General features: G+C 34.1%; 1 protein-coding gene across 1 annotated transcript in view; it reads left to right on the forward strand.

Annotated features, from left to right (window-relative positions):
* LOC123699679 overlaps positions 1-21,220 on the forward strand; it is a 59,929-nt gene extending 38,709 nt beyond the window's left edge. Inside the window, exons 15-48 of the mRNA XM_045646689.1 lie at positions 649-744; positions 1,419-1,645; positions 2,468-2,687; positions 3,052-3,147; positions 3,531-3,760; positions 4,203-4,422; positions 4,777-4,869; positions 5,218-5,447; positions 5,875-6,076; positions 6,463-6,552; positions 6,957-7,186; positions 7,588-7,885; positions 8,247-8,476; positions 8,904-9,120; positions 9,602-9,694; positions 9,800-10,029; positions 10,320-10,527; positions 10,827-10,922; positions 11,194-11,420; positions 11,853-12,066; positions 13,238-13,333; positions 13,679-13,905; positions 14,347-14,560; positions 14,848-14,943; positions 15,197-15,432; positions 15,907-16,120; positions 16,494-16,592; positions 17,037-17,263; positions 17,651-17,858; positions 18,256-18,336; positions 18,445-18,671; positions 19,409-19,631; positions 19,979-20,086; positions 20,916-21,220. Coding sequence (XP_045502645.1) covers positions 649-744; positions 1,419-1,645; positions 2,468-2,687; positions 3,052-3,147; positions 3,531-3,760; positions 4,203-4,422; positions 4,777-4,869; positions 5,218-5,447; positions 5,875-6,076; positions 6,463-6,552; positions 6,957-7,186; positions 7,588-7,885; positions 8,247-8,476; positions 8,904-9,120; positions 9,602-9,694; positions 9,800-10,029; positions 10,320-10,527; positions 10,827-10,922; positions 11,194-11,420; positions 11,853-12,066; positions 13,238-13,333; positions 13,679-13,905; positions 14,347-14,560; positions 14,848-14,943; positions 15,197-15,432; positions 15,907-16,120; positions 16,494-16,592; positions 17,037-17,263; positions 17,651-17,858; positions 18,256-18,336; positions 18,445-18,671; positions 19,409-19,631; positions 19,979-20,086; positions 20,916-21,127 — 6,215 coding nt within the window. The 3' untranslated portion in view covers positions 21,128-21,220. The remainder of the gene's footprint in view (positions 1-648; positions 745-1,418; positions 1,646-2,467; positions 2,688-3,051; positions 3,148-3,530; positions 3,761-4,202; positions 4,423-4,776; positions 4,870-5,217; positions 5,448-5,874; positions 6,077-6,462; positions 6,553-6,956; positions 7,187-7,587; positions 7,886-8,246; positions 8,477-8,903; positions 9,121-9,601; positions 9,695-9,799; positions 10,030-10,319; positions 10,528-10,826; positions 10,923-11,193; positions 11,421-11,852; positions 12,067-13,237; positions 13,334-13,678; positions 13,906-14,346; positions 14,561-14,847; positions 14,944-15,196; positions 15,433-15,906; positions 16,121-16,493; positions 16,593-17,036; positions 17,264-17,650; positions 17,859-18,255; positions 18,337-18,444; positions 18,672-19,408; positions 19,632-19,978; positions 20,087-20,915) is intronic.
* The last annotated feature ends 205 nt before the right edge of the window (positions 21,221-21,425 follow it).

A 21,425-nucleotide genomic window follows, 5' to 3' on the forward strand; every position in this document is an offset into this window, starting at 1 on the left:
TCAATTAACAACCAGTCTATGCTTTTCTAAATATGTAAAATTATTATTTTATACTATAAAAATATACGCCAGCAAATATTACTAACAACACTTATTTCATGCCCAATGTCATATCTTAAATTTTTAATCTATGACAAAATGTCGCCCGCCAAAAATTTTGCTCTAACTAAGTTTTAAAAATTATTATCTAGTTACTTACTGATGAAAAGTTATTCCTTTGCACTTTTCCGTATTCTTTGTATTATTTGTGCAATATCGTAACACACACGTAGGCATATTTGATGCGTTTCACTTTAAAACAAATAAAAAATGAGCGTGACGTTCGCGCCAATGAGCGAGCAAGCGACTGAGTGCAGTTACGCCACATGACGTATGTTGAGTGGAACATAAGTGATGTAGGCGGTATCGTCTCCATATTAATATTATCTCAATGTTGGGTACATCGATTTTGATGATTTTTATTTCAAAGCCTTCCGGTTGGTCCCATTAAAATTTTGTCCCGTTCGCCTTCCGGCAATTTGAAGGCGATATAGTTTTTTATAAGTACCTACATATTTAATTTGAGTTTTTTGTTGATTGGAGTACTACTTGGAATATTTATATATCTATATATATTTACTTCATAATCATAAACAAATTTTATTTTAGCATCATCGTCATCACAGCTCCTAGTATTGGATACAGACTACAGAACCTACTCTTTAGTATATAGCTGCGAAAACCTGTCAAGTAACACGCGTAGAGGTTTGTATTACTCTTTATTTAACTCGAAAATTATCAAGCTTATTATTTTAGGAAACTAGGTTTCCACCCGCGGCTTCGCCCGCGCAGTCAAAGAAAAACCCGCATAGTTTATTTTCGGGATTGCGTCATTTTCGCGGGATAAAAAGTAGCCTATGTCCTTTTTCGGGTATCAAAATATCTCCATACCAAATTTCATGAAAATTAGTTTAGTAGTTTAGGCGTGATTGAGTAACAGACAGACAGACAAAGTTACTTTCGCATTTATAATATTAGTATGGATTTTAAATAGTTTTGTATGGAAATGAAGTCTGCCTATTACTAGTTTGAGTAGTCTTAATAAAAGTATTTCCTACTGCATATTAAATAATAATTCATTCATTTATTCAAGTGACCAGGACTCATTTTGTTAGTAACAATTAATAACTTAAAAAATATGTTAGTAAAATAATACAATTTATTATGACTGCAATTCTCTCTCTTTCGCACTGTAGCGTAAAAACAGTCTATACGAACTTCTGCAAACATCCCTAATGCGCTGCAATAACAATTAAAGAATGGCGTTTTGTATTTGAATGCATTTATTAACCTAACAGATATTTGAAAGTTATTTTTTACTATTTAAAATAAGTACTCATACATATTATACTAAGGAATCGTATAAAATTTATTTCCAGTATGGAGCTGGAAGATGAGTCGATCAAGAAATCTCACGGAAGCAGCAGAAGCCAATATAAACAGAGTTATAAATAACATCCAAGTATTGAACAATAGATATTTCGATAAAGTGGACCAAAGTGACGAAGGTTGTTTCTACTATCCTTTGCCTGGATCTAGTCCAGTTGTGTTCCGTGGTCAATGCGATGTGAACATTCCTGTGATTATGAACTTTAATGCTAGTGCTGTAAGTATCAAAATCTTATTAATGTGATAGCTAGGTTGTTTGTTGATAGTTCCAGGTGGCAGACTTTAGGAGAAGTATGTTTTTGGTTAATTTCTGAAAGCTTTCAGAAATTAGGGAAAAAATGTTTGTCTATTATTTTATAGATTCAGGTGGCATGCTTTCTAGAGAACGAAAGTTTTAGGTGATTTCTTCAAATCAATCAGAAATAAGATAAATTTAAATCTTTTCTTCTAGACTAATATCTCTCGTTGCATTATTCATTACAAAGGCTCTGCTATTTTGGTCATAATTAATAATGTTCAATATTGAAGCAATAATAAATAGACATTATTTTGATTTGTTAGGAATATAAATAATCAGAAACACTACTCAAAACATTTTGAATTGCATGAGCCATCTCTGTAGAAACTAACTCCATACCGACCGTTAATAATTTCTTTCCACATGATCATCCAAAACATTAACTAAAAGTCTATCTGATAAAATAATTGCTTGACTTTTAAATTTTCTAAATTTCCTTCTAAAATCTCAATAAAAAAAATGTGTGCGTGTACTAGTGTACACACGTAAGAAGTGAAACTTCTTTAAGACCTTATTTTTCAAACATAATTTACTATATGCAACTTTACAGACATACGTCGTATCACGCGTGGTAGGGATAAAAAAAGATGGCGCGTAACGGAAAATGTCACGTGTAACGAAAAAATGTTACACTAAATTTTTTTCTAACCCCGATAAAGAAGTTTCACTTCAACAATTCCTTGTATTTTTTCTTAATTTCCAGTAAACAATTGCTTAAATTTGAATTTTCTAAATTTCCAGTACCTCGGTCTATGGCATACAATCGAATCCTACCCATCAATCTTCCAAGGAGGATCTTGCAATAACGCCTTCTATTCCCCCGGCACTACAAGTGCTGTAGACGTTTATAACACTCAAGTTGTTAATGAAAGTCTAGATGAAATATATGGAACTGCTGATTTATTATCAGCTGATGGTTCTGGAAAACTTGTGGTCAGCTTCCCCATTGCGGGGACTAATTGTGAGTATATTGATGCAATAAGTTTTGACCTAGAATAGAAGAAAATTTGCTGATGTAGTTACAATGCTGTTTAGTACTAATAGGTTACATTTTGCGCTTTGAAGATCAGTAGAATATGTTATTAAAAAGATCATACATTTACTAATCTACTAAATAAGTGCTGTTATAATAACAGATATCGAACAGAATGTCTAACAGAAACAAACAAGCATGGACATAAAAAACTTTACATTTTTTTGTCATAATATCTACCGAATAATATTTTAAAATAAAACAGATTGGATTTTTAATAGTAGTAAAATTATTAATAGAATGTCGATGAAACTAATATATACATAATTTAAAGCCCTTAATATTCTTCCAGTGACGACTTTCTCCGATTACTGGATTTTAGCTACTGATTACAATTCGTATGCTCTCGTATACTCATGTGCTAATATTGACGATGAGACCAGACAAGGTAAGTGTTCTTCTATAAATATCTACTGTGGTAAGACAGTCACATTTAGCGATACCGTGGGATTTTCGGGATAAAACCTACCCTATTTTCTTTCACCAAATTTCATCCTAATCCGTGAAAAAGAGAAGGAAAGACACATAAATATTCTCACATTTATAATATTATTAGTGAGGAATATTTAGATATGTAAATCTGTCCTAATCAAAAAATAAAAAGATAATAAATGAAGAAGATAATATAATTTGACTCCAGAAAATGTATAAAGAAGTATTACATAATTTATGATTCTCCTCCTGGACTTGGAGGAGAATCAAATACGATTGAAAGTTTCAACATAATACAAGTATCCCGCAATATGTAAAGGATATTTATTTATATTACAGTATGGAGCTGGAAGCTTAGCAGAAACAAAACTTTAACAACACCAGCTTCAGACGTTATGGACAATATCATTAAAGATATCCCAGTTCTCGACCAAAGGTATTATGCGGAAAATGACCAAAGTCCAGAAGGTTGTTTCTACTATCCCGAACCAAAACCGAGTGTTGTTGTGGAATTCCCTGGACAATGCGATGAGAGTATACAAGCAGTTGCTAACTTTAATTTAACAGGTGTAAGTTTTTAACCTAGTTTAGTTTTACACTTTCTGTTAGTTGTTTGGTAGAGATTACTTGAAAGTTATAAGGCCGCCTTCTCTGCTTTATGTTTAAGTAAAAGTTTTTATAACAAAATAAATAAGTAAAAGATGTACTTTTGTGGTTTATGATACAGGAAGGTAGAGATTCGTTTCCGTGATATAATTTAGTTTAGGAAGCAATGGGTGGATCTACCAAAATAAATCTTGTGAGCATTTAAAATGTTCTTACTGAAAGACAATTGAATGGATTATTTGGAATATAGTTTTTCTATCTCATTGTTTAAATAACAGTTGTCCTTAAAAGCTGCTATCAAAAAGTAGCATTGAACAGCACTGTGGCTTTTATTAATGACATTTTTATTGGCACACTTTTAGATAATAATCCTAAGGATGTTAAAACTACATTTTTTTTTTCTAGTTCCAAGGTACTTGGTACGAGATACAGGCTTATCCAAAGGAACAACAAACTGGACAATGTGTCAACCATGAATATAGTATCTCTGGAACAAATAGTTTGTCTCTGATTTCTTCTTATGTTATAAACCAATTATTGGAATCGAGTTCCAGCCAAGTGACTTTCACATCTGCCCAGGATACTAGTGGAAAACTTACAGTCACTATGAATTCTGGAGGATCAGGTATGTTTTATGTTTTATATTTTATATTTATTTATGTTTAATAAATACAATTTAAGAAGTTCTGTTCAGTTATTGAAATTTCTTATTTTTATCGATAAGAAAATGACTGTAATAAGACATTTAAAAAAAATCGATCACGAGGCGGGATTCGAACCCGTTTTTCCTACAGTGATAAGACTACCAAAGGACCCGAATACTTCATAGATTTGGATCTATCCCGTTTACGATTGGATTTATTTACTTTTCAGAATTTCTTTTTAATCTTAAATTAAAATAAAATGTACTCGATGCGAAGTATGATAATATCTCCACGAACTTTAACTTCTTCTATATAATGTATTATTTCCCTTTCAGTTATCAGTTTTCCATTTTGGATTTTAAGCACGGATTACAATGATTACGCGCTGGCGTATTCATGCATCAATGTTAACCAAGATTTCAGAAGAGGTGAGAGTTATAAAATTAGCTTATAATATATCAGCATAATTATTATCCTTGTTTCTTTTTAGACTCTGGTTTGAATGAATTAATTAATTCACATAACCTTCGTTGAAACATTCCAAACTATTTTGTGTTCAACTATTTCATGTCATAACATTTTTTAAGCTATTGCATAGCTTCTATCGCGGGCCTTGAGCGCGGGGACCGAATCGAGAAATTCCGTAACGAAACCTCACGCTCCCCACTCCGACGGGCGGAGGTGTGGCTTGAAGGCATAGCATGCAAGCTTTACCGCGGCAGTCCCCGAGTGCCACACGTCTTTTTTTATATTTCCAATATTATCTTAATTTACAGTATTTAGTTGGAAGCTTAGCAGATCGAAGACTCTATCTGCACCAGCAGTCACAGCTATTACCAACGCCATATCAAATATAACAGTTCTCAACGAAAGATACTATGAAGCTATCAACCAATCTGACTCAGCTTGTTTCCATTTACCAAAACTGACTCTGAATGAGCCTGTGATCTTCCCTGGACAGTGTGACCCTAATATTGCTGTTGTTCAGAACTTTAACGTCAGCAGAGTAAGTAGGACTAGCTAATTTATACAGATAATGTAATATCACTTTTTACCTACTCCCCGTGGTTGCCTGGCAGAAATAACTGCACATTTTTTCTTACAGAATAAAGTATTAAATAAATAAAAAATACCATAATAGTAATCGGATAATTTAATTGATAGCAAAATAATAGCTTCTCCTAATAATTGAGGATTTAGAACTAGTTGACCAGACAGACGTCGGTCCTGTCTTCGTACTTCGTACAGTTTATCTTACCTATTCGTACTTTATGATTGTTAAATTTTCTCATAACTTCACATTTTTATTGATCTTTTCAATAATTATCTAGATTGATTCAGTAAAAAATGAAACTAGTAAAATACCACAGTTTTTCGTTCTAATTTTTATATCGTCAATGGTCATTGTAAAGCATGTAAATATTTGATTACAGTACTTAGGTGAATGGCGTATGATTTCCACATATTACGCTGAACAACAAATGGGAGGTTGTAATCGAGCCGAGTACACATTAAATGGCGGTGTTGTACAATTAAAGAATAGCCAAGTTATAAATGAAGCCCTGAACTATGTCACTGGTACAGTTCAGGCTTCAAGTGATGGAAGTGCGAAACTTCAAGTACAAATTGGAAACAGTAAGTAATACTTAACCATGAAACTGAAAGAGAATAAATTCGATTGCTCTAGCTGGATTACGGGCCAAGTGGTCAGGCGTTGCCCTGGAATGGCGGAAGACGTAGGTTCGAATCCTGCTGAGTGATCGAATTGTTTCTAATCTTTAAAAAGTATAAGTCTTGGGATAACTGATTCTAGATGTACCTATTAGAATTCAAGATCAGTTACTTTTTTTTTACTCATAGTAGAATTTTATTCAATGGACTATTTTTAATGATTAAAAATAGTACCTTCGATCTGGACTTTTAGGTTTATTTCTCTGCAAACAATATTTTTGACATTAAATAAGAACCCTTTTAACACAACATACCTCGATCAAACTTTAATTATATTCTAAATGTTTTAGATACTGCAAGCCTTTGGATCCTGGACACAGATTACGAAAACTACGCCATTGCATATAGCTGTAATAACTTGGCAAAAAACCAACGCCGAGGTAATTTTATTCATTCTATAATATACATAATTTCTTTCACGTTTTATTTACGAATACTTGGACTATAGAAACAGTAATGTTCCGAAAGAGAAATAACTTTTTTATCTTGTATAATACCATAAAAAAGTAGGTAGGTGAATTATGTAGGCGTGTTATCAGTTCTGAAATTGGTTTAAGATGTGTTGATAAGATATAATGCTATGGAACAGACAAAACTTCAGTTCCGCAAAAACGTCCTAATAACAAATACCACCAAATGTTATCCTTAAAGTTGATATCTGTGTTTTCTTTTGATTTGTGACGTCTTGGGTCAAGTGTATCAAATCCAGTTAGTCGATTGTTCTTTACAGGCAAGAAGATGAAATTTTTATTATTTTCTTTAATTTATCCTTGTTCGTTCCCAGTATTTAGTTGGATCCTCAGCAGAACGTCAGCACTGCCTGCTGCTGTAGTCCCTAATGTCACCAGAGTGATTGACAGTATCGATGTTTTGAATAACCAATATTATCAAAATGTGGACCAATCAGACGCCGCTTGCTTTTATTACCCTGATCCTGAAGAAAACACTCCAGTTGTCTTCAGAGGACAATGCGATGAAAATATAACTGTTGTTACAAACTTCAATATAACAGCGGTAAATATATTGAGTGAAAATATGGATGAAACAGTAGATACATGAATTTGTTTAATAATTATTGCATTTTGCAAACATAAACGTTTGGAAAATTTAACTGCAACGAACATTGTTCTTATGGTTCCCCCGAGCTTACCTACGTGTTCTTTCGAGAAGTAGATATTTTAACAAAAGATCCTGGGTTCGATTCCCAGTGGAGACGAAGAAAAAAAAATGACTCTGTCTGGCAGGACACAGAAGGCTGATTACTTGTCCCTAAAGAAAATCGATCAGTGAAACAGATGTATAATGCATCTGCCCCACTAGGGGACATGGGACTTCACTTTTAATAGATTATACAATGTAACATGAACTATTGGTATCATATCATCAAAATATAATAATTTGTTGGCTTTTTTCAGTACATGGGAGAGTGGTACGACGTTTCCTCATACCCCACTTCCTTCCAAGCTGGTACTTGTAACACTGCCCAATACACGCTCCGTGGTAGCGAAGTCGATGTTCTGAACACAGAAGTGAGAAACGAGACATTATCCTCAGCGACTGCTGTTGGAACATTCGCTGGAGCAACAAATGTCGCTAAACTGTTGGTCGACTTCGGAGCAGGAAGAGTCACCGACTACTGGGTGCTCGCTACAGATTACAACTCGTATGCTTTAGTCTACACCTGCAGAAATATCAACAGCGAACATAGACAAGGTATGAAACACGTACACTCATGACTTTGAACTTTTACGAAAAGAATAATCCTGATTAAAATTATATGTTCCAAACTATATGACTGATACTACTTTTAACTTATCATTTACTTAGCTGCGCTCCGCGGTTTCACCCGCATGGCTCCGCTCCTGTTGGTCTTAGCGTGATGATATATAGCCTATAGCCTTCCGCGTTGAATAGGCTATCTAACACCGGAAGAATTTTTCAAATCGGACCAGTAGTTCCTGAGATTAGCGCGTTCAAACAAACAAACTCTTCAGCTTTATAATATTAGTATAGATTAAATGATTGAAATTATCTGTTCCAAACTATGTGATGGATTCTACAATTTTTTTTACAGTGGGATCTTGGAAACTAAGTAGATCAAGACAGTTGGAAGCAGCTGCTGTAACCGCTATTAACAACGCAATGGCGAACGTATCAGTACTTGCTGAACAGTATTTTATTCCTAGAGACCACAGTAGTACAGGATGCTTCTACTATCCAGAGCCAGAAACGGGTTCTCCTGTTATTTTCCCAGGACAATGTGATACAACCATCCAAGCTGTGCCCAACTTCAACTTCGCAAATGTAAGCATGATCGCTCTATTTAAAAAAAGAACGTGGGAACTGAGCACACGTGTCAGAAGAAGATTTAAAGTTACCAAAATCGTCGCCTCACTACATGACGTGATGGTATTGCTATGACGCGACCTTGAAATTTTACTCTCAACGCGCCTAAAGAAGTTTCACTTCAATAATACATATTTGTAATGTTTCAACTGGTATGCAATTATATTAAACTAGCTTACCGCCCGCGGCTTCGCCCGCTTTGTCTCAAACTTAATAAATAATATACTTAAACATTCCTCTTGAATCATTCTATCTAAAAAAAAAACCGCAACAAAATCGGTTGCGTAGTTTTCAAGATTTAAGCATACAAAGGGACATAGGGACAGAGTAAGCGACTTTGTTTTATACTATGTAGTGATGATGATTATGATCAATATTATTTCAGTTCCAAGGACTCTGGCATGAGGTCTATAAATATCCCACAAGCCGTAATTACGGAAAGTGTATCAACCAAGAATTCGGTGCTTTATCCGGGAACACAGTTAACGTTGTGTCCAGACATATACAGAATGAAACGTTATATGAAAGCAGTAACACTGCTACAGTAAGCGCTACTGATGGTAGTGGACGCTTGACAATCACTATTCCGAGTGCTAACGGACGTAAGTATTTTAAACTAGCTGCGCTCCGCGGTTTCACCCGCATTGCTCCGCTCCTGTTGGTCTTACCGTGGTGATATATAGCCTATAAGCCTTCCTCGATGAATGGGCTATCTAGCACAGAAATTTTTTTTCAAATCGGACCCGTAGTTCCCGAGATTAGCGCTTACAAACACATAAATCTTCAGCTTTATAATATTAGTATAGATTCGTTTATCTTCTTGTGTTATTCAAATTTCTAATTCGTGTGGTTCAGTTTGTTGAACAAATGCTATGAACGATTGAGTTGTTACTAACAACTAATGACATATTATTGAACTCATTTTGTCTAAGCTAAAGTTACGATAATTATTGTCTTGTCTATAAACAGATTAGTCTTGTACTTAACTATAATAATTATTTAGAACAAAACAAAGTTCTCTTGTAATATATTGTCAAAATTTATTATGACGATTTACAACATCTGATTGCTTTTTTATTCTAGCTGTAACGATTCCATTCTGGATCCTAAGTACTGACTACGGAAATTACACCTTAGCGTATGGTTGTGTCAACATCAACTTGGAACAAAGAAGAGGTAAGTTTGAAAAGTCTTCCTGATTTGTAATGTTTAAACTTTTAATACACTTTTGATCTTCTTACTTTACAATTTAATATGTATTTAATAAATTTTCCATTTCAGTGTACAGTTGGATCTTAGGCCGAAGGAAATCTATACCTTCAACAGCATTCCCCATTATGGAAGAGAAATTCAAAGAGATTCAAGTTTTGGACCCCAGATACTATGATGATGTGGACCAATCGGACCTCGCATGTTTCTATTTGCCAGTTCTTACACCCGAAGACCCTGTCATTTTCCCGGGACAATGTAACCAATATATCCAGGCAATTCCCAATTTTGAGCCTGCAAGGGTAAGATTTTGGTGACGACTATAGAAAACTTAACACTGAATATTAATTTAAAATAGACTTGGTGAATTTTTTTTCAGATAAATTTATTTCCATTATTTATTTGTATATGTATTAATTTTACATAAAGACTTAACTGAAATAGAGCATTCTTGTTTCTATTATGTTTATTATTGAGCCGTTGTTGACCTTGTACGTATTCTTATATTATACTTTTATGGTGTATACTCGGTACTAATAATTTCTTAGCACTCCTGTCCGTCTAATTTTTGATTTTTTTTTTTTAATTTTAGTACGCTGGTCGCTGGCGTCTTCTAGAAACTTATCAAACCGATTTCCAAAGTGGTGCTTGTAATGATGCGACATATACTGTGCTACAAAACAGAACAGTTTTGGTTAGAAACACTCAAGTTGTCAACGAAACCCTACAAAGTATAGAAGGTTCAGCTGAATCGGCTAGTGTTAGCGGTGCTGGGAAACTGTTTGTGACCTTCCCAAGTTGTGAGTATTATATATGAACTTCATAGAGTTATGATTGAAGATGAGGTAGAAGTTATTGCACTGGAGTAATATGTTAATTGTACAGTATTTAATGATAATATAAATATTTAATTTTGTAATATTGTTGGGGGTAGACTGCAAAATTCGTGAGTGAGGAAGTATTGCATTTGGCGCCCTATAAAATAAAGAAGTAAATTTTAATGTCAATCTAAACCTCAAAAAAAATCTCCTTAACTTAGTAAACTTATCCTAAATACTATACTTGGATAAAGAAATTATAATACATTTTTATCTTTTAGCACCCGAACCGGCTAATTACTGGATTTTAGACACCGATTACGAAAACTTTGCCCTGGTCTATAGTTGCAGGAATTTAGAAAATAACAGAAGAAGAGGTATGTTTTAAATATCGTAATTCTTTGAAACTCATAGAAAAATTTTAAATGATTTTTTTAATCAAATAAGAAAAAAATTAACCTTAGTAACTATCTTTTTGCTAAATCTCGATTACTAAATAAGTAATTTCCCAGTTTCATACAATTTGTCCCAAGACAGTTCTTCGTTGATTTTACCACAGTCATGTTGTTCTACCATCATGCGTACAGGACTACTACCTATATTTCCGAAAACTGAGTATCAAATATATTCAATTTATTTTCTTTGCAGTATACAGTTGGAAACTATCGCGATCACGTCAATTCACAGCTGCTGATAACAATCGTATGAATGCAATAATAAACACAATAGATGTACTAAATAGCAGATATTACAATAACGTGGAACATTCTGACTCCGCTTGTTTCTACTATCCCGAAGCTAATGGAACTGCTCCAGTATTCAGAGGACAGTGTGACGAAAATATCACGCTAGTCAGCAATTTTAGTGCTGCTGATGTAAGTTTTAAGGATATATTTATATTTAAGAGCAATGATAATAATGTTTGAATTTCAGTTTGATGACGATTAATTGAAGCTAGCTTTCACAAGCGTGCCTTTGTTTTGTTAAGAGAATGATAAAATCATTACTTTTACTGACCCTTTTTAAGACGAAAATTTAATTCTTTATTTCATCATTATAATCACTATAAATAAATCTCCTCAGGATTTCGTCATTTATCTACTATCCTGGCCTAGTGCGGGTTGGCAGATATCACATTTTAGCAAACGTTTTTATTATCATGGTATACAAGTTTCCATACTTGTTTTATGCATTGCAACAGTAGTGATAAAGTTATTTTAAATAACTGAAAAATCAATACAATTACCTCACGTTCGTCTATACTTGACTTCACAATAAATTTTACACCAAATTACCCATAATTCCAGTACTTGGATACGTGGTATGACATCGAGAGTTATCCAACCGGCTTCCAATTCGGTACATGTCCGACCGCCACATACACACTAAACGGAGATGTCGTCGATGTGTATAACACAGAAGTAGTGAACCAAGTTCTATCATCTATTAATGGTGTTGCTGTTCCTTATCCAGATGGCTCTTCCAGATTAAATGTGTCCTTCCCAATTCCTGGAACTAATTGTAAGTATTTTTTTAAGCTATTGCATAGCTTCTATCGCAGGCCTTGAGCGCGGGGACCGAATCGAGAAATTCCGTAACGAAAAAACCTCACGCTCCCCACTCCGACGGGCGGAGGTGTGGCTTGAAGGCATAGCATGCAATAGCTTTACCGCTTTACCCCGAGTGACACACGTCGTTTTTTTATTATTGTATTTCGTTTTCCATGCTTGGTGTATATGTACAATAAAGTATCAAATAAATAAATATTTTTAATTATATTTGCTATCAGTATGATGTAATAATACCGTACAGTAAGATCAATTTTTGCAAGATATACAGTTGTGGACATATAATTAGAAACACCTAATACGATAAACTCATCATCATCATCATCATCATCATCAGCCCATATACGTTCCCACTGCTGGGACACGGGCCTCCTATGAGGGTACAGGCCATAATCCACCACGCTGGCCAAGTGCGGATTGGCGGATGACACATGTCGTCGAACTTTTTTTTTAATTCTTCGACATGTCGGTTTCCTCACGATGTTTTCCTTCACCGTTCGAGCAGTGGTGATGTTACAACATGCGCAGATAAATTGAAAAATCAATTTATTTCCTGCGCGCTCGCCTGGTCTCGAACCACGGATTTATCGATTCGAAGTCCGAGGTCTTACCACTGAGCCACCACTGCTCTACGATAAACGTACGATAAACTCATACGAATTATATAGCAATTTTTTTGAAACTAGATAAACGGGTATTCTATTACATATGAAATAATGCTTTGTCTCTAATTATACGTTGTTACAAAAACGTTAAATAAATTGGATGACTCATTCATCGTGATAAGTGTTTCTTATTATTCGACCACCACTGTATGTCTGTTATTAAGATTTCAGTTTACAACTTTACATGTAAATTCTTAAATCTACAATCAATTTTGACGGCATGACGTTCTTATCTAATATATAAAAATCAATGCCACTTTTCGTTGTAATTCCATAACTCGAGAACGGCTGAACCGATTTCGATAATTCTTTTTTTATTATATTCCTTGAAGTACGAGGATGGTTCTTATGTAGAGAAAACGTTAATATGTACCACGGGCGAAGCCGGGGCGGACCGCTAGTTATCTATATATTATATGGGTATCTATTATCTAACAAAAATTAATATTTACTTTTCAGTGACTACGTTTTCACCATATTGGGTATTAGCAACGGATTACCGAAATTACGCTTTAGTCTACTCTTGCGTTAATATTGATGAAGAGCACAGACGTGGTAAGTTGTTTTTCTTAACATATCATTTATGTGCACATTTATTTCACCTTGAACAGTTTCACGAAAGGGTATTCAGAATATACCAGGATGTCTTGAAATTACAGGAGAAAAGCCTTACGTTCTTGCATAATATTTTTGCCTATTATCATTAAAAATATAAACACGCTAGACCCAATTGACCTACATACGCGGAAAAAAGAGGAAGCAGATTCATCAAAAATTGTTTATTATTCGGCATATCAATTACTAACATCCACACATCAAAATATCCAAACTGTTCCATTTATATCATTAGTTTATAAATTATTCATAAATGGAATTTAAAGTCGGAAAATCAATTTCCAGTGCAAAGTTGGAAACTCAGTAGGACAAGGTCACTATCAGCCGAATGGAACACACAAATAAACAACGTCATGAACTCTGTACCAGTTCTTCGACAACAATATTATAATGTTAGAGGACATACAGATGAAGATTGTTTCTTTTATCCCAATAATTTCGGAGGTCCAGTCATTTTGGACGGGGAATGTGCACCCAGCACTATTGCCGTTCAAAACTTTAATCTTACTGGGGTAAGTTTGTTTATTTATGCAACTTTAACTTTTAAGATGATGAATTATTTTCAGCTAACATGAAATTTAAATAAGAACTTATAGTAATTACTCAGTAGCCAGTACTGTGTACTAGAAATCAACATATAATAATTACTAGCTGTACCCCGCGGTTTCACCCGCATGGCTCCGCTCCTGTTGGTCTTAGCGTGATGATATATAGCCTATAGCCTTCCTCAATAAATGTGCTATCTAACACCGAAAGAATTTTTCAATTCGGACCAGTAGTTTCTGTGATTAGTGCGTTCAAACAAACTCAGCTTTATAATATTAGAATAGATTGTTGAATAGATTTATATTTTCATAGAGACATCTTACATACTTCCACATTCTTCCCCTCATTCTCTCAAGTTCCAAATCTTCCCATTTATGAATATTAATAAATTTAATATTTTCCTACAGTTCGCCGGCACTTGGCATGAAGTATCTAAATTCCCTTCAGAACTCCCATCAGGGGAATGTGTAAACAACAAATATGAAGTTGTTGCTAACCAAAATTCGTTCACTTTAACAAAGAGTTTTGTCACGTTTGAAAAACTTAATGTAGCAACTGGTCCTGTGACTTTATCTACAGATGGCAGAGGAATTTTGAACGTTAAACTATCTGGTGATAATGGTGAGATTCCTTTAAAAACTATTTAATATAAATAAATAAATATTTTAGGACAATTTTCACACACGGCACGATCTGATCCCATGCTAAACTTTCGCTTGTGTTATGGAAACCAGATGGCTGATAAACATACATATTACATAATTTAAATAAGTACTTATATAGATAATTAACACCCAGACACAGAGCAAACATTTTCATCACACAAATATTTTTCCCACGTGGGAATCGAACCCACGACCTAAATTTGAATGTTGTTTTATTTCTTCTAATAATAATAACTCTTTCAGTTTCATACGAGACCACTATGTATGTTATCGATGTGGACTACGATGACTATGCCTTGCTCTACGGTTGTAGGGACTTGGGAAATAACAGCAAACAAAGTATGTATAAAATTTACTCCCTTTTAACATTTATATGTGATTTTGACCAATAATTGATCATTCGTATTTGTGTACTTGGTTCAAAAACGTTGTAATCAAAAATATTACCGTTGAAAATATCAAACGGCTTCCTTTTATTGTTTATCATAATTTATTTAAGTTTTAAATATGTCCCAGGGCTTCCAATCATCGATCCAATCATTATATAATCATGATTTAAGCTAAACGATTTTAACCATTCTGTTTACTTCAGTTTACAGTTGGAAACTAAGTAGGAACCAGGCTGGGCTATCTCAAGCTGCTGTCACCAATATAGATAAATCAGTATCAGAAACAAAAGATCTATTCGAAGGATATTATGAAGAAACTGATCAAACAATAGTCGGGTGCTTCTATTATCCTGAATTTGAAGGAAAACCAGGACAAATTATATTGCCTGGACCCTGCGATGAAAGTATTCGAGGCATTGCCAACTTTGAGGCCGGTCGGGTAAGAACTATTATTAAACTAGCTTCCGCCTTAGGTACAAACATTGAAAAAAATGTTAATGAAATAAACAAAATCCAAATTACTTAAAATAACCGTAAATAGTTTTCACTTTTCAACCAATTATTTTGTATAGCACTTTATTTACACAATGCCTCAGCCCCCGGAATCACAGACACAATAGAAAATCTATTGTGTCTATTCCCGATCGGGCCGCTAGAATATTTTTTTCGCTATGAATATTTTTTTTTCAACACTGAACTTAGCGCAACCTGCTGGTGCGTTTCACGTTCCAATTAAGCATCAGCATAATTCGGCATTGTGCGCCACTGAGTCGCATTATGCTCTGTAATTGTAAAACAGCCATAGTTACTTTCGCATTTATAATATTAGTAGGGATGCCAAACACGTGTCACCGTCCTTTTGGACAAAAATCCCTAAATAAACAAAGACACAAAAAAAAATTATAATTTACAGTACCTCGGCAAATGGTACCAACAAGCCAGCTACCCGCAACTATTCCAAGATGGCGACTGCGCACGTGCGTACTACAGCACAACAGATGGCGTTGTTGTACAAGTTATGAACACGCAAGTAACAGATCGCAGACTGGATGTGGCTTATGCTACTGCTCAAGTGATTACTACTGATGGCAGTGGGGTACTCAATGTGACCTTCACTTTACCTCCGTGTAAGTTAAAAAAATTCTTTATTGACATTTTTATTTTTTGAGATATTGAAATTAGGATATTTTTAATTGTTCTCAATTCGGCCGGTATATTTTTTTGTCTATACAGACAAACTTTTTTACCCAATGATTTTGAAGAGATTCGTTCTTTTCAAGATGCGTGAAATAATAAAGTCCGTGTCTGTAGTCCGTAATCTGAAGTCAGAAGTCCGTGAAAATTTATTTATTCTTATTCAACAGATATTTACTTTAATTAGGATACAAATAGTGTAAGGAAAAGTGTAAAAAACGTGACCTAAATAATTCACACATACATTAGTATTGTTATGTATTAGTATGTACCTACATTATTTTATGATATACTATTCTTTTACAGCTTCTCAAGCCTCGAATTATTACATTCTGGGCACAGACTACGACAATTACGCTTTGGTGTACAGCTGTAGAAATATCGATGAGGGCAAGAACAGAATAGGTATGTTTTATAAATAGATTAAGCATAAATCTAAAATTATTATAAGATTTTTTCCACTAACACGATCAACATATATTTTCTTGAAATACATTTTATTTTTTCTTTATTTTTTTTTTTTATAAAAAGACAATCCTATCGTACCTTATATGATAATGCTACACTTAACAAACTATATAGCTAACATTTTAAAACTTAAAATTAAATAACGTTCCAACTGCGTGCAGCCAAAATGCTATGAAATACACCAACAGCACAGAATACATAATAGCTAGTAGCTAAACGTTACCAACAGTGCAATATTTACATACAACATGTACATACTATATGCAACAATTATCTCTAATGACGGAAAAAACTTGCAGTAACCATTAAATACAAAACTTACATAATTATATTATTACTTATTATTAAATTAGTGACAATAACCTATAAATCAACTTGCAGTAACAAGTTGGAAGCTAAGCAGAAACAAAACTCTCGAATCCCAATACAATACAATAATGAGCACAATAATAAACAACACACAAGGGTTACGTGAGAACTATTACGTAGAAAGCAGCCAATCAGATGACGCCTGTTTCTATATACCTGCTGTAGATAGGGACCAAGCACCCGTGTTTAGGAGTCAATGTGACCCGGTACAGGGCGTGCAAGGATTTGATATACAGAAGGTATGTAAACTTGTCTTGTAAACTTTAAAGGAAGTTAGATTATAATCAGCTGTTCCGGCAACGGGCAAACATTCTTCTGCCTTCTTCTTATCACTTAAGCCTTAGGGGGTATGAAAAATAGATGTTGTTCGAATCTCAGACCTATCAGATATTTCCAAACATTTTCCCTTTGATTTTGGCTAACTAAAATAAGGCCATTGCGTAGATGTAGATGCGTCTTCAGAGGAACTTCTCTACCGTCAAGGGAACCATTTTTTCTATGTTCAAACTCGTTCCATACTAGAAATTCCTCCTCTGTTGATTCGAATATTCATACAATATGACGTGGAGTATGCCATTGTATGAATATTGGACTTAATGTTAACCAAATTTTCTTCAAACTTGCAGTACTTAGGCTGGTGGCACCAAATAGAAGCGTATCCAACAGACTCGAACCCTGGGTCCTGTGTGAGCTTTGATATCAGAGCTTCTGGATCCACATATGAGTTGATAGAAACTGGAGTTAAAGATAATAACGCTACTGTAGTTGTTAGCACTGTGACTGCTAACAATGATGGAAGGTTAAGACAGACGTATAGCGATGGACGGGTTGTTGGTAAGACTAATGAAAATATAGTAAATTATTTGGGGATTTTACTTACGCAATTGTATCTGGAAGTTAAGAGATTAGTAGTATATAATAATATACAATTGCAAATTGAACAATAAGAACAGTGATGTTGCTGGGATTAATGAAAGGAATGAATATGTAATGGAATCATGTCTTTCCTGACAAAATAAAATATCTATTCCTTTCTTTCGAAGGTTATGTACATAGGTAATTTGGCCAATTTGACGGTACCATCACACAATCCAACGTAACGTTAATTTTAGTGAAAAAATGTAATAACGTTTGTATATACTTACCTAATAGATAAAAATATGTTCAAGATTTTGTGAATATTGTTCGATTTGGGGGATCTAATTGCTCATAAATATTAATTCTTTTTCAGATATCTGGGTCCTTGCGACCGATTACGAAACATATTCACTTCTGTACTCTTGCGAGAATATAAATGATGATTATAAACGAGGTATGTGACACTTTTCTTGTACTATAAATGGATAGATTATTAACCCATATTCGCTTAATTAATTATATAGTATGTTTAAATTTCATCTCTAATATTTTATCTCAACAGTATGGAGCGCAAAGCACAGCAAGACGCGTGTTCTGACACCAGACGCACAGAACGCAATGTCAGACATTATAGCGAACAGACGCGTTCTGGACCAACAACTTTATCTGTCAGTTGACCAGACGGATGGGGCTTGCTTCCATTATCCAGAACCAACTGGCAACCAGGTTATATTGCCTGGACAGTGTGACCAGAACATTCCGGTGGAAATGAGATTTGATCCTGCTCAGGTACAATTTTTTCTGTTAAGTGACGTGTATCATTTCAAAAGGTTTATATAAGGCTTACAGAATTAGGATATACTAAAAAAAAGTTCAGTAATAGGATAGAACTTGGTATACACGATCGAAGTCTTTAGAAATGATTTCGATATTAAATTATTAATCATCTTCCTCAGACTGTTTTGAAATTTGAGGAAGATTATTAATATAGACTGTAAAAACAAAACAAGCGTATGTGCCGAGCACACGTGACAGAAGTGAAACTTCTGTGGCAAGATTCAAAGATAACAAAATCGTCGCCGTACTCGGTGATGTGACGGTATTGCCATGACGCGACCTTGAAATTTTCCTATCGACGCGCCTAAAGAAGTTACACTTCAAAAAGATCCGTTCAACCGTTTTAGAGTTATGAGTAGTGTAACTAGCATGACTTTAATGTGACATTAATTTATAGATAGACTAGCTTACCGCCCGCGACTTCGCCCGCTTTGTCTAAAACCTAATAAATTATTTACTTAAACCTTCCTCTTGAATCACTCTATCTATTCAAAAAAAACCGCATCAAAATCCGTTGCGTAGTTTTAAAGATTTAAGCATACAAAGGGACATAGGGACAGAGAAAGCGACTTTGTTTTATACTATGTAGTGATGTGCGTAATATAATATTGATACCTCAAAACCTTCATCGATGAACATCACCAAGTGCATCCGTTTAATTTTCTTAATTTTGAAATAAAATATTTCAGTATACCGGCACTTGGTACCAAATAGAGCGATACCCACAACCCTGGGAGCGCGGCAACTGCACTGGCGCCAGGTACTCGCTCAACACGGACACTAGCGTGGTCACTCTCCTCAACTGGCAAGTGATTGATGGCGAGTTGGACACTATCGAGGGCACTGCTACTATCAGCTCGCTTGATGGTAGTGCGAGGTTAACTGTGACTCTTCCGATACGTGAAATGAGAGGTATGTGTGATAATGCTACTAAAATATATATGTACATTATTTATTTATTTATCAAGTAGAAAATACATACAATATTATTACGTTGTCCTGTCTTCACATGGATTGTCAAACTTGTTATCTTGATTTATTTGTATTTTAGCGCAAATATCTTAAGCACAGATCTTAAGTATGTATTTGACATAATATGATTAATTGATAAAATACCTGTATAGGTATTGAGAACGGGAACTATGTGGGTTTTTCTTTGAAAACGCAGGGGAAGCCGCGGGCGGAAAGCTAGTTCCTTATAACATTATCATTATCATCATTACATCGATAAATAATTTGGAATATTTTTAATTTAACAGAAACAGAACCCGAGTTTACAACGATGGAACTGTACGTGCTAAAAACGGATTATCTTTCATATTCACTCGCATACAGCTGCGTCAATGTTGGACCTTACCGTCGTGCAGGTAATTTAAATCCTTATAATAAATACTTTTTTTTTGTTCTGTAAATAATTATTTCAATAAGATTTTTGAAGTGAAGCTTCTTTATCGGGGTTGGAAAAAAATTTAGTGTAACATTTTTTCGTTACGCGTGACATTTTTCCGTTACGCGCCATCTTTTTCTTATCCCTACCAGGCGTTATTCGACGTATTTCTGTAAAGATGCATATAGTATTTTTTTAATAAGGTCATAAAGGCGTTTCACTTCTTACGTGTGTACACTAACTAGTACACGCACACATTTTTTTATTGTTTTTCATCCCATTGTAAAAAGATATTCTTGACAATCTATAAACGATTTGAAAAAGAAAACAAAAGAACTCTAACTTCTAATGTAATTAAATTATTGTAAAGCCAAAAACAATAGACCCACATAGCTAAGCAAAACTTAGCAATACGGTATTATTACTATAATTTTCAAAACTATCATTGAAGTGAAACTTCTTTATAGGGGTTGGAAAAAAATTGAGTATAACATTGTTTCGGTACGCGCCATCTTTCTCTTATCCCTACCACGCGTGATTCGGCGTATTTCTGTAAAGTTGCAAATAGTAAATTATTTTTTTTTAAATAAGGTCATAAAGAAGTTTCACTTCCTACCTGTGTACACCTAGTACACCGTACACGCACACATTTTTATTCTTATTACCTAATTAAACATTTTTCATATGATTGTAAATTAACACTATAAAGATTTATTGTCATTCTTACTATAATCGCTTTAAAAATCGATTATCTTTTAATTTTTTTTATTTCGTATTTCGCGCCAATTAATTTGTTTTTTTTTTTACAGTGTCTACATGGAAACTCAGTCGTACGCGGTCACTGACAACTGAAGGAGAAGCCGCCATTGACACTTACATGCAAAATCGCGATGAATTTAATAATAAATATTTCATTAAAGTAGAACAAAGCGACGAATGTCCTGAACCAAGCTCCGCCATATTAGTGAAAAGCAGTATTATTGTATTATTTGTAAGCATAGCTCTGTTGTGCCTGTATTAAAATGGTATTAATACGTCTTTAATAATGTAATGTAATTATAATTAGGTACATAAAGTTATCAATATAAACATTTAATGAGCATTTTTTATATTTATTATCTTTAATAAAAAAAATATTATTTATTATTTGTTCTTTTATTTTTGTTTTTCCTTACCTTATTTAATCATATTTTTTTTCAAATAAACATTCCTAATACATATACCTACCTACATAATAATTTATGTAGAAAAAGTTTGCAATAATTTTAGTACATACACGTAGGTACATACTATTATTAATATTTTTTAGAAAATATTCA

This window comes from Colias croceus, chromosome 18 (genome assembly GCF_905220415.1).
Source record: "Colias croceus chromosome 18, ilColCroc2.1".
Lineage (NCBI taxonomy): Eukaryota > Metazoa > Arthropoda > Insecta > Lepidoptera > Pieridae > Colias > Colias croceus.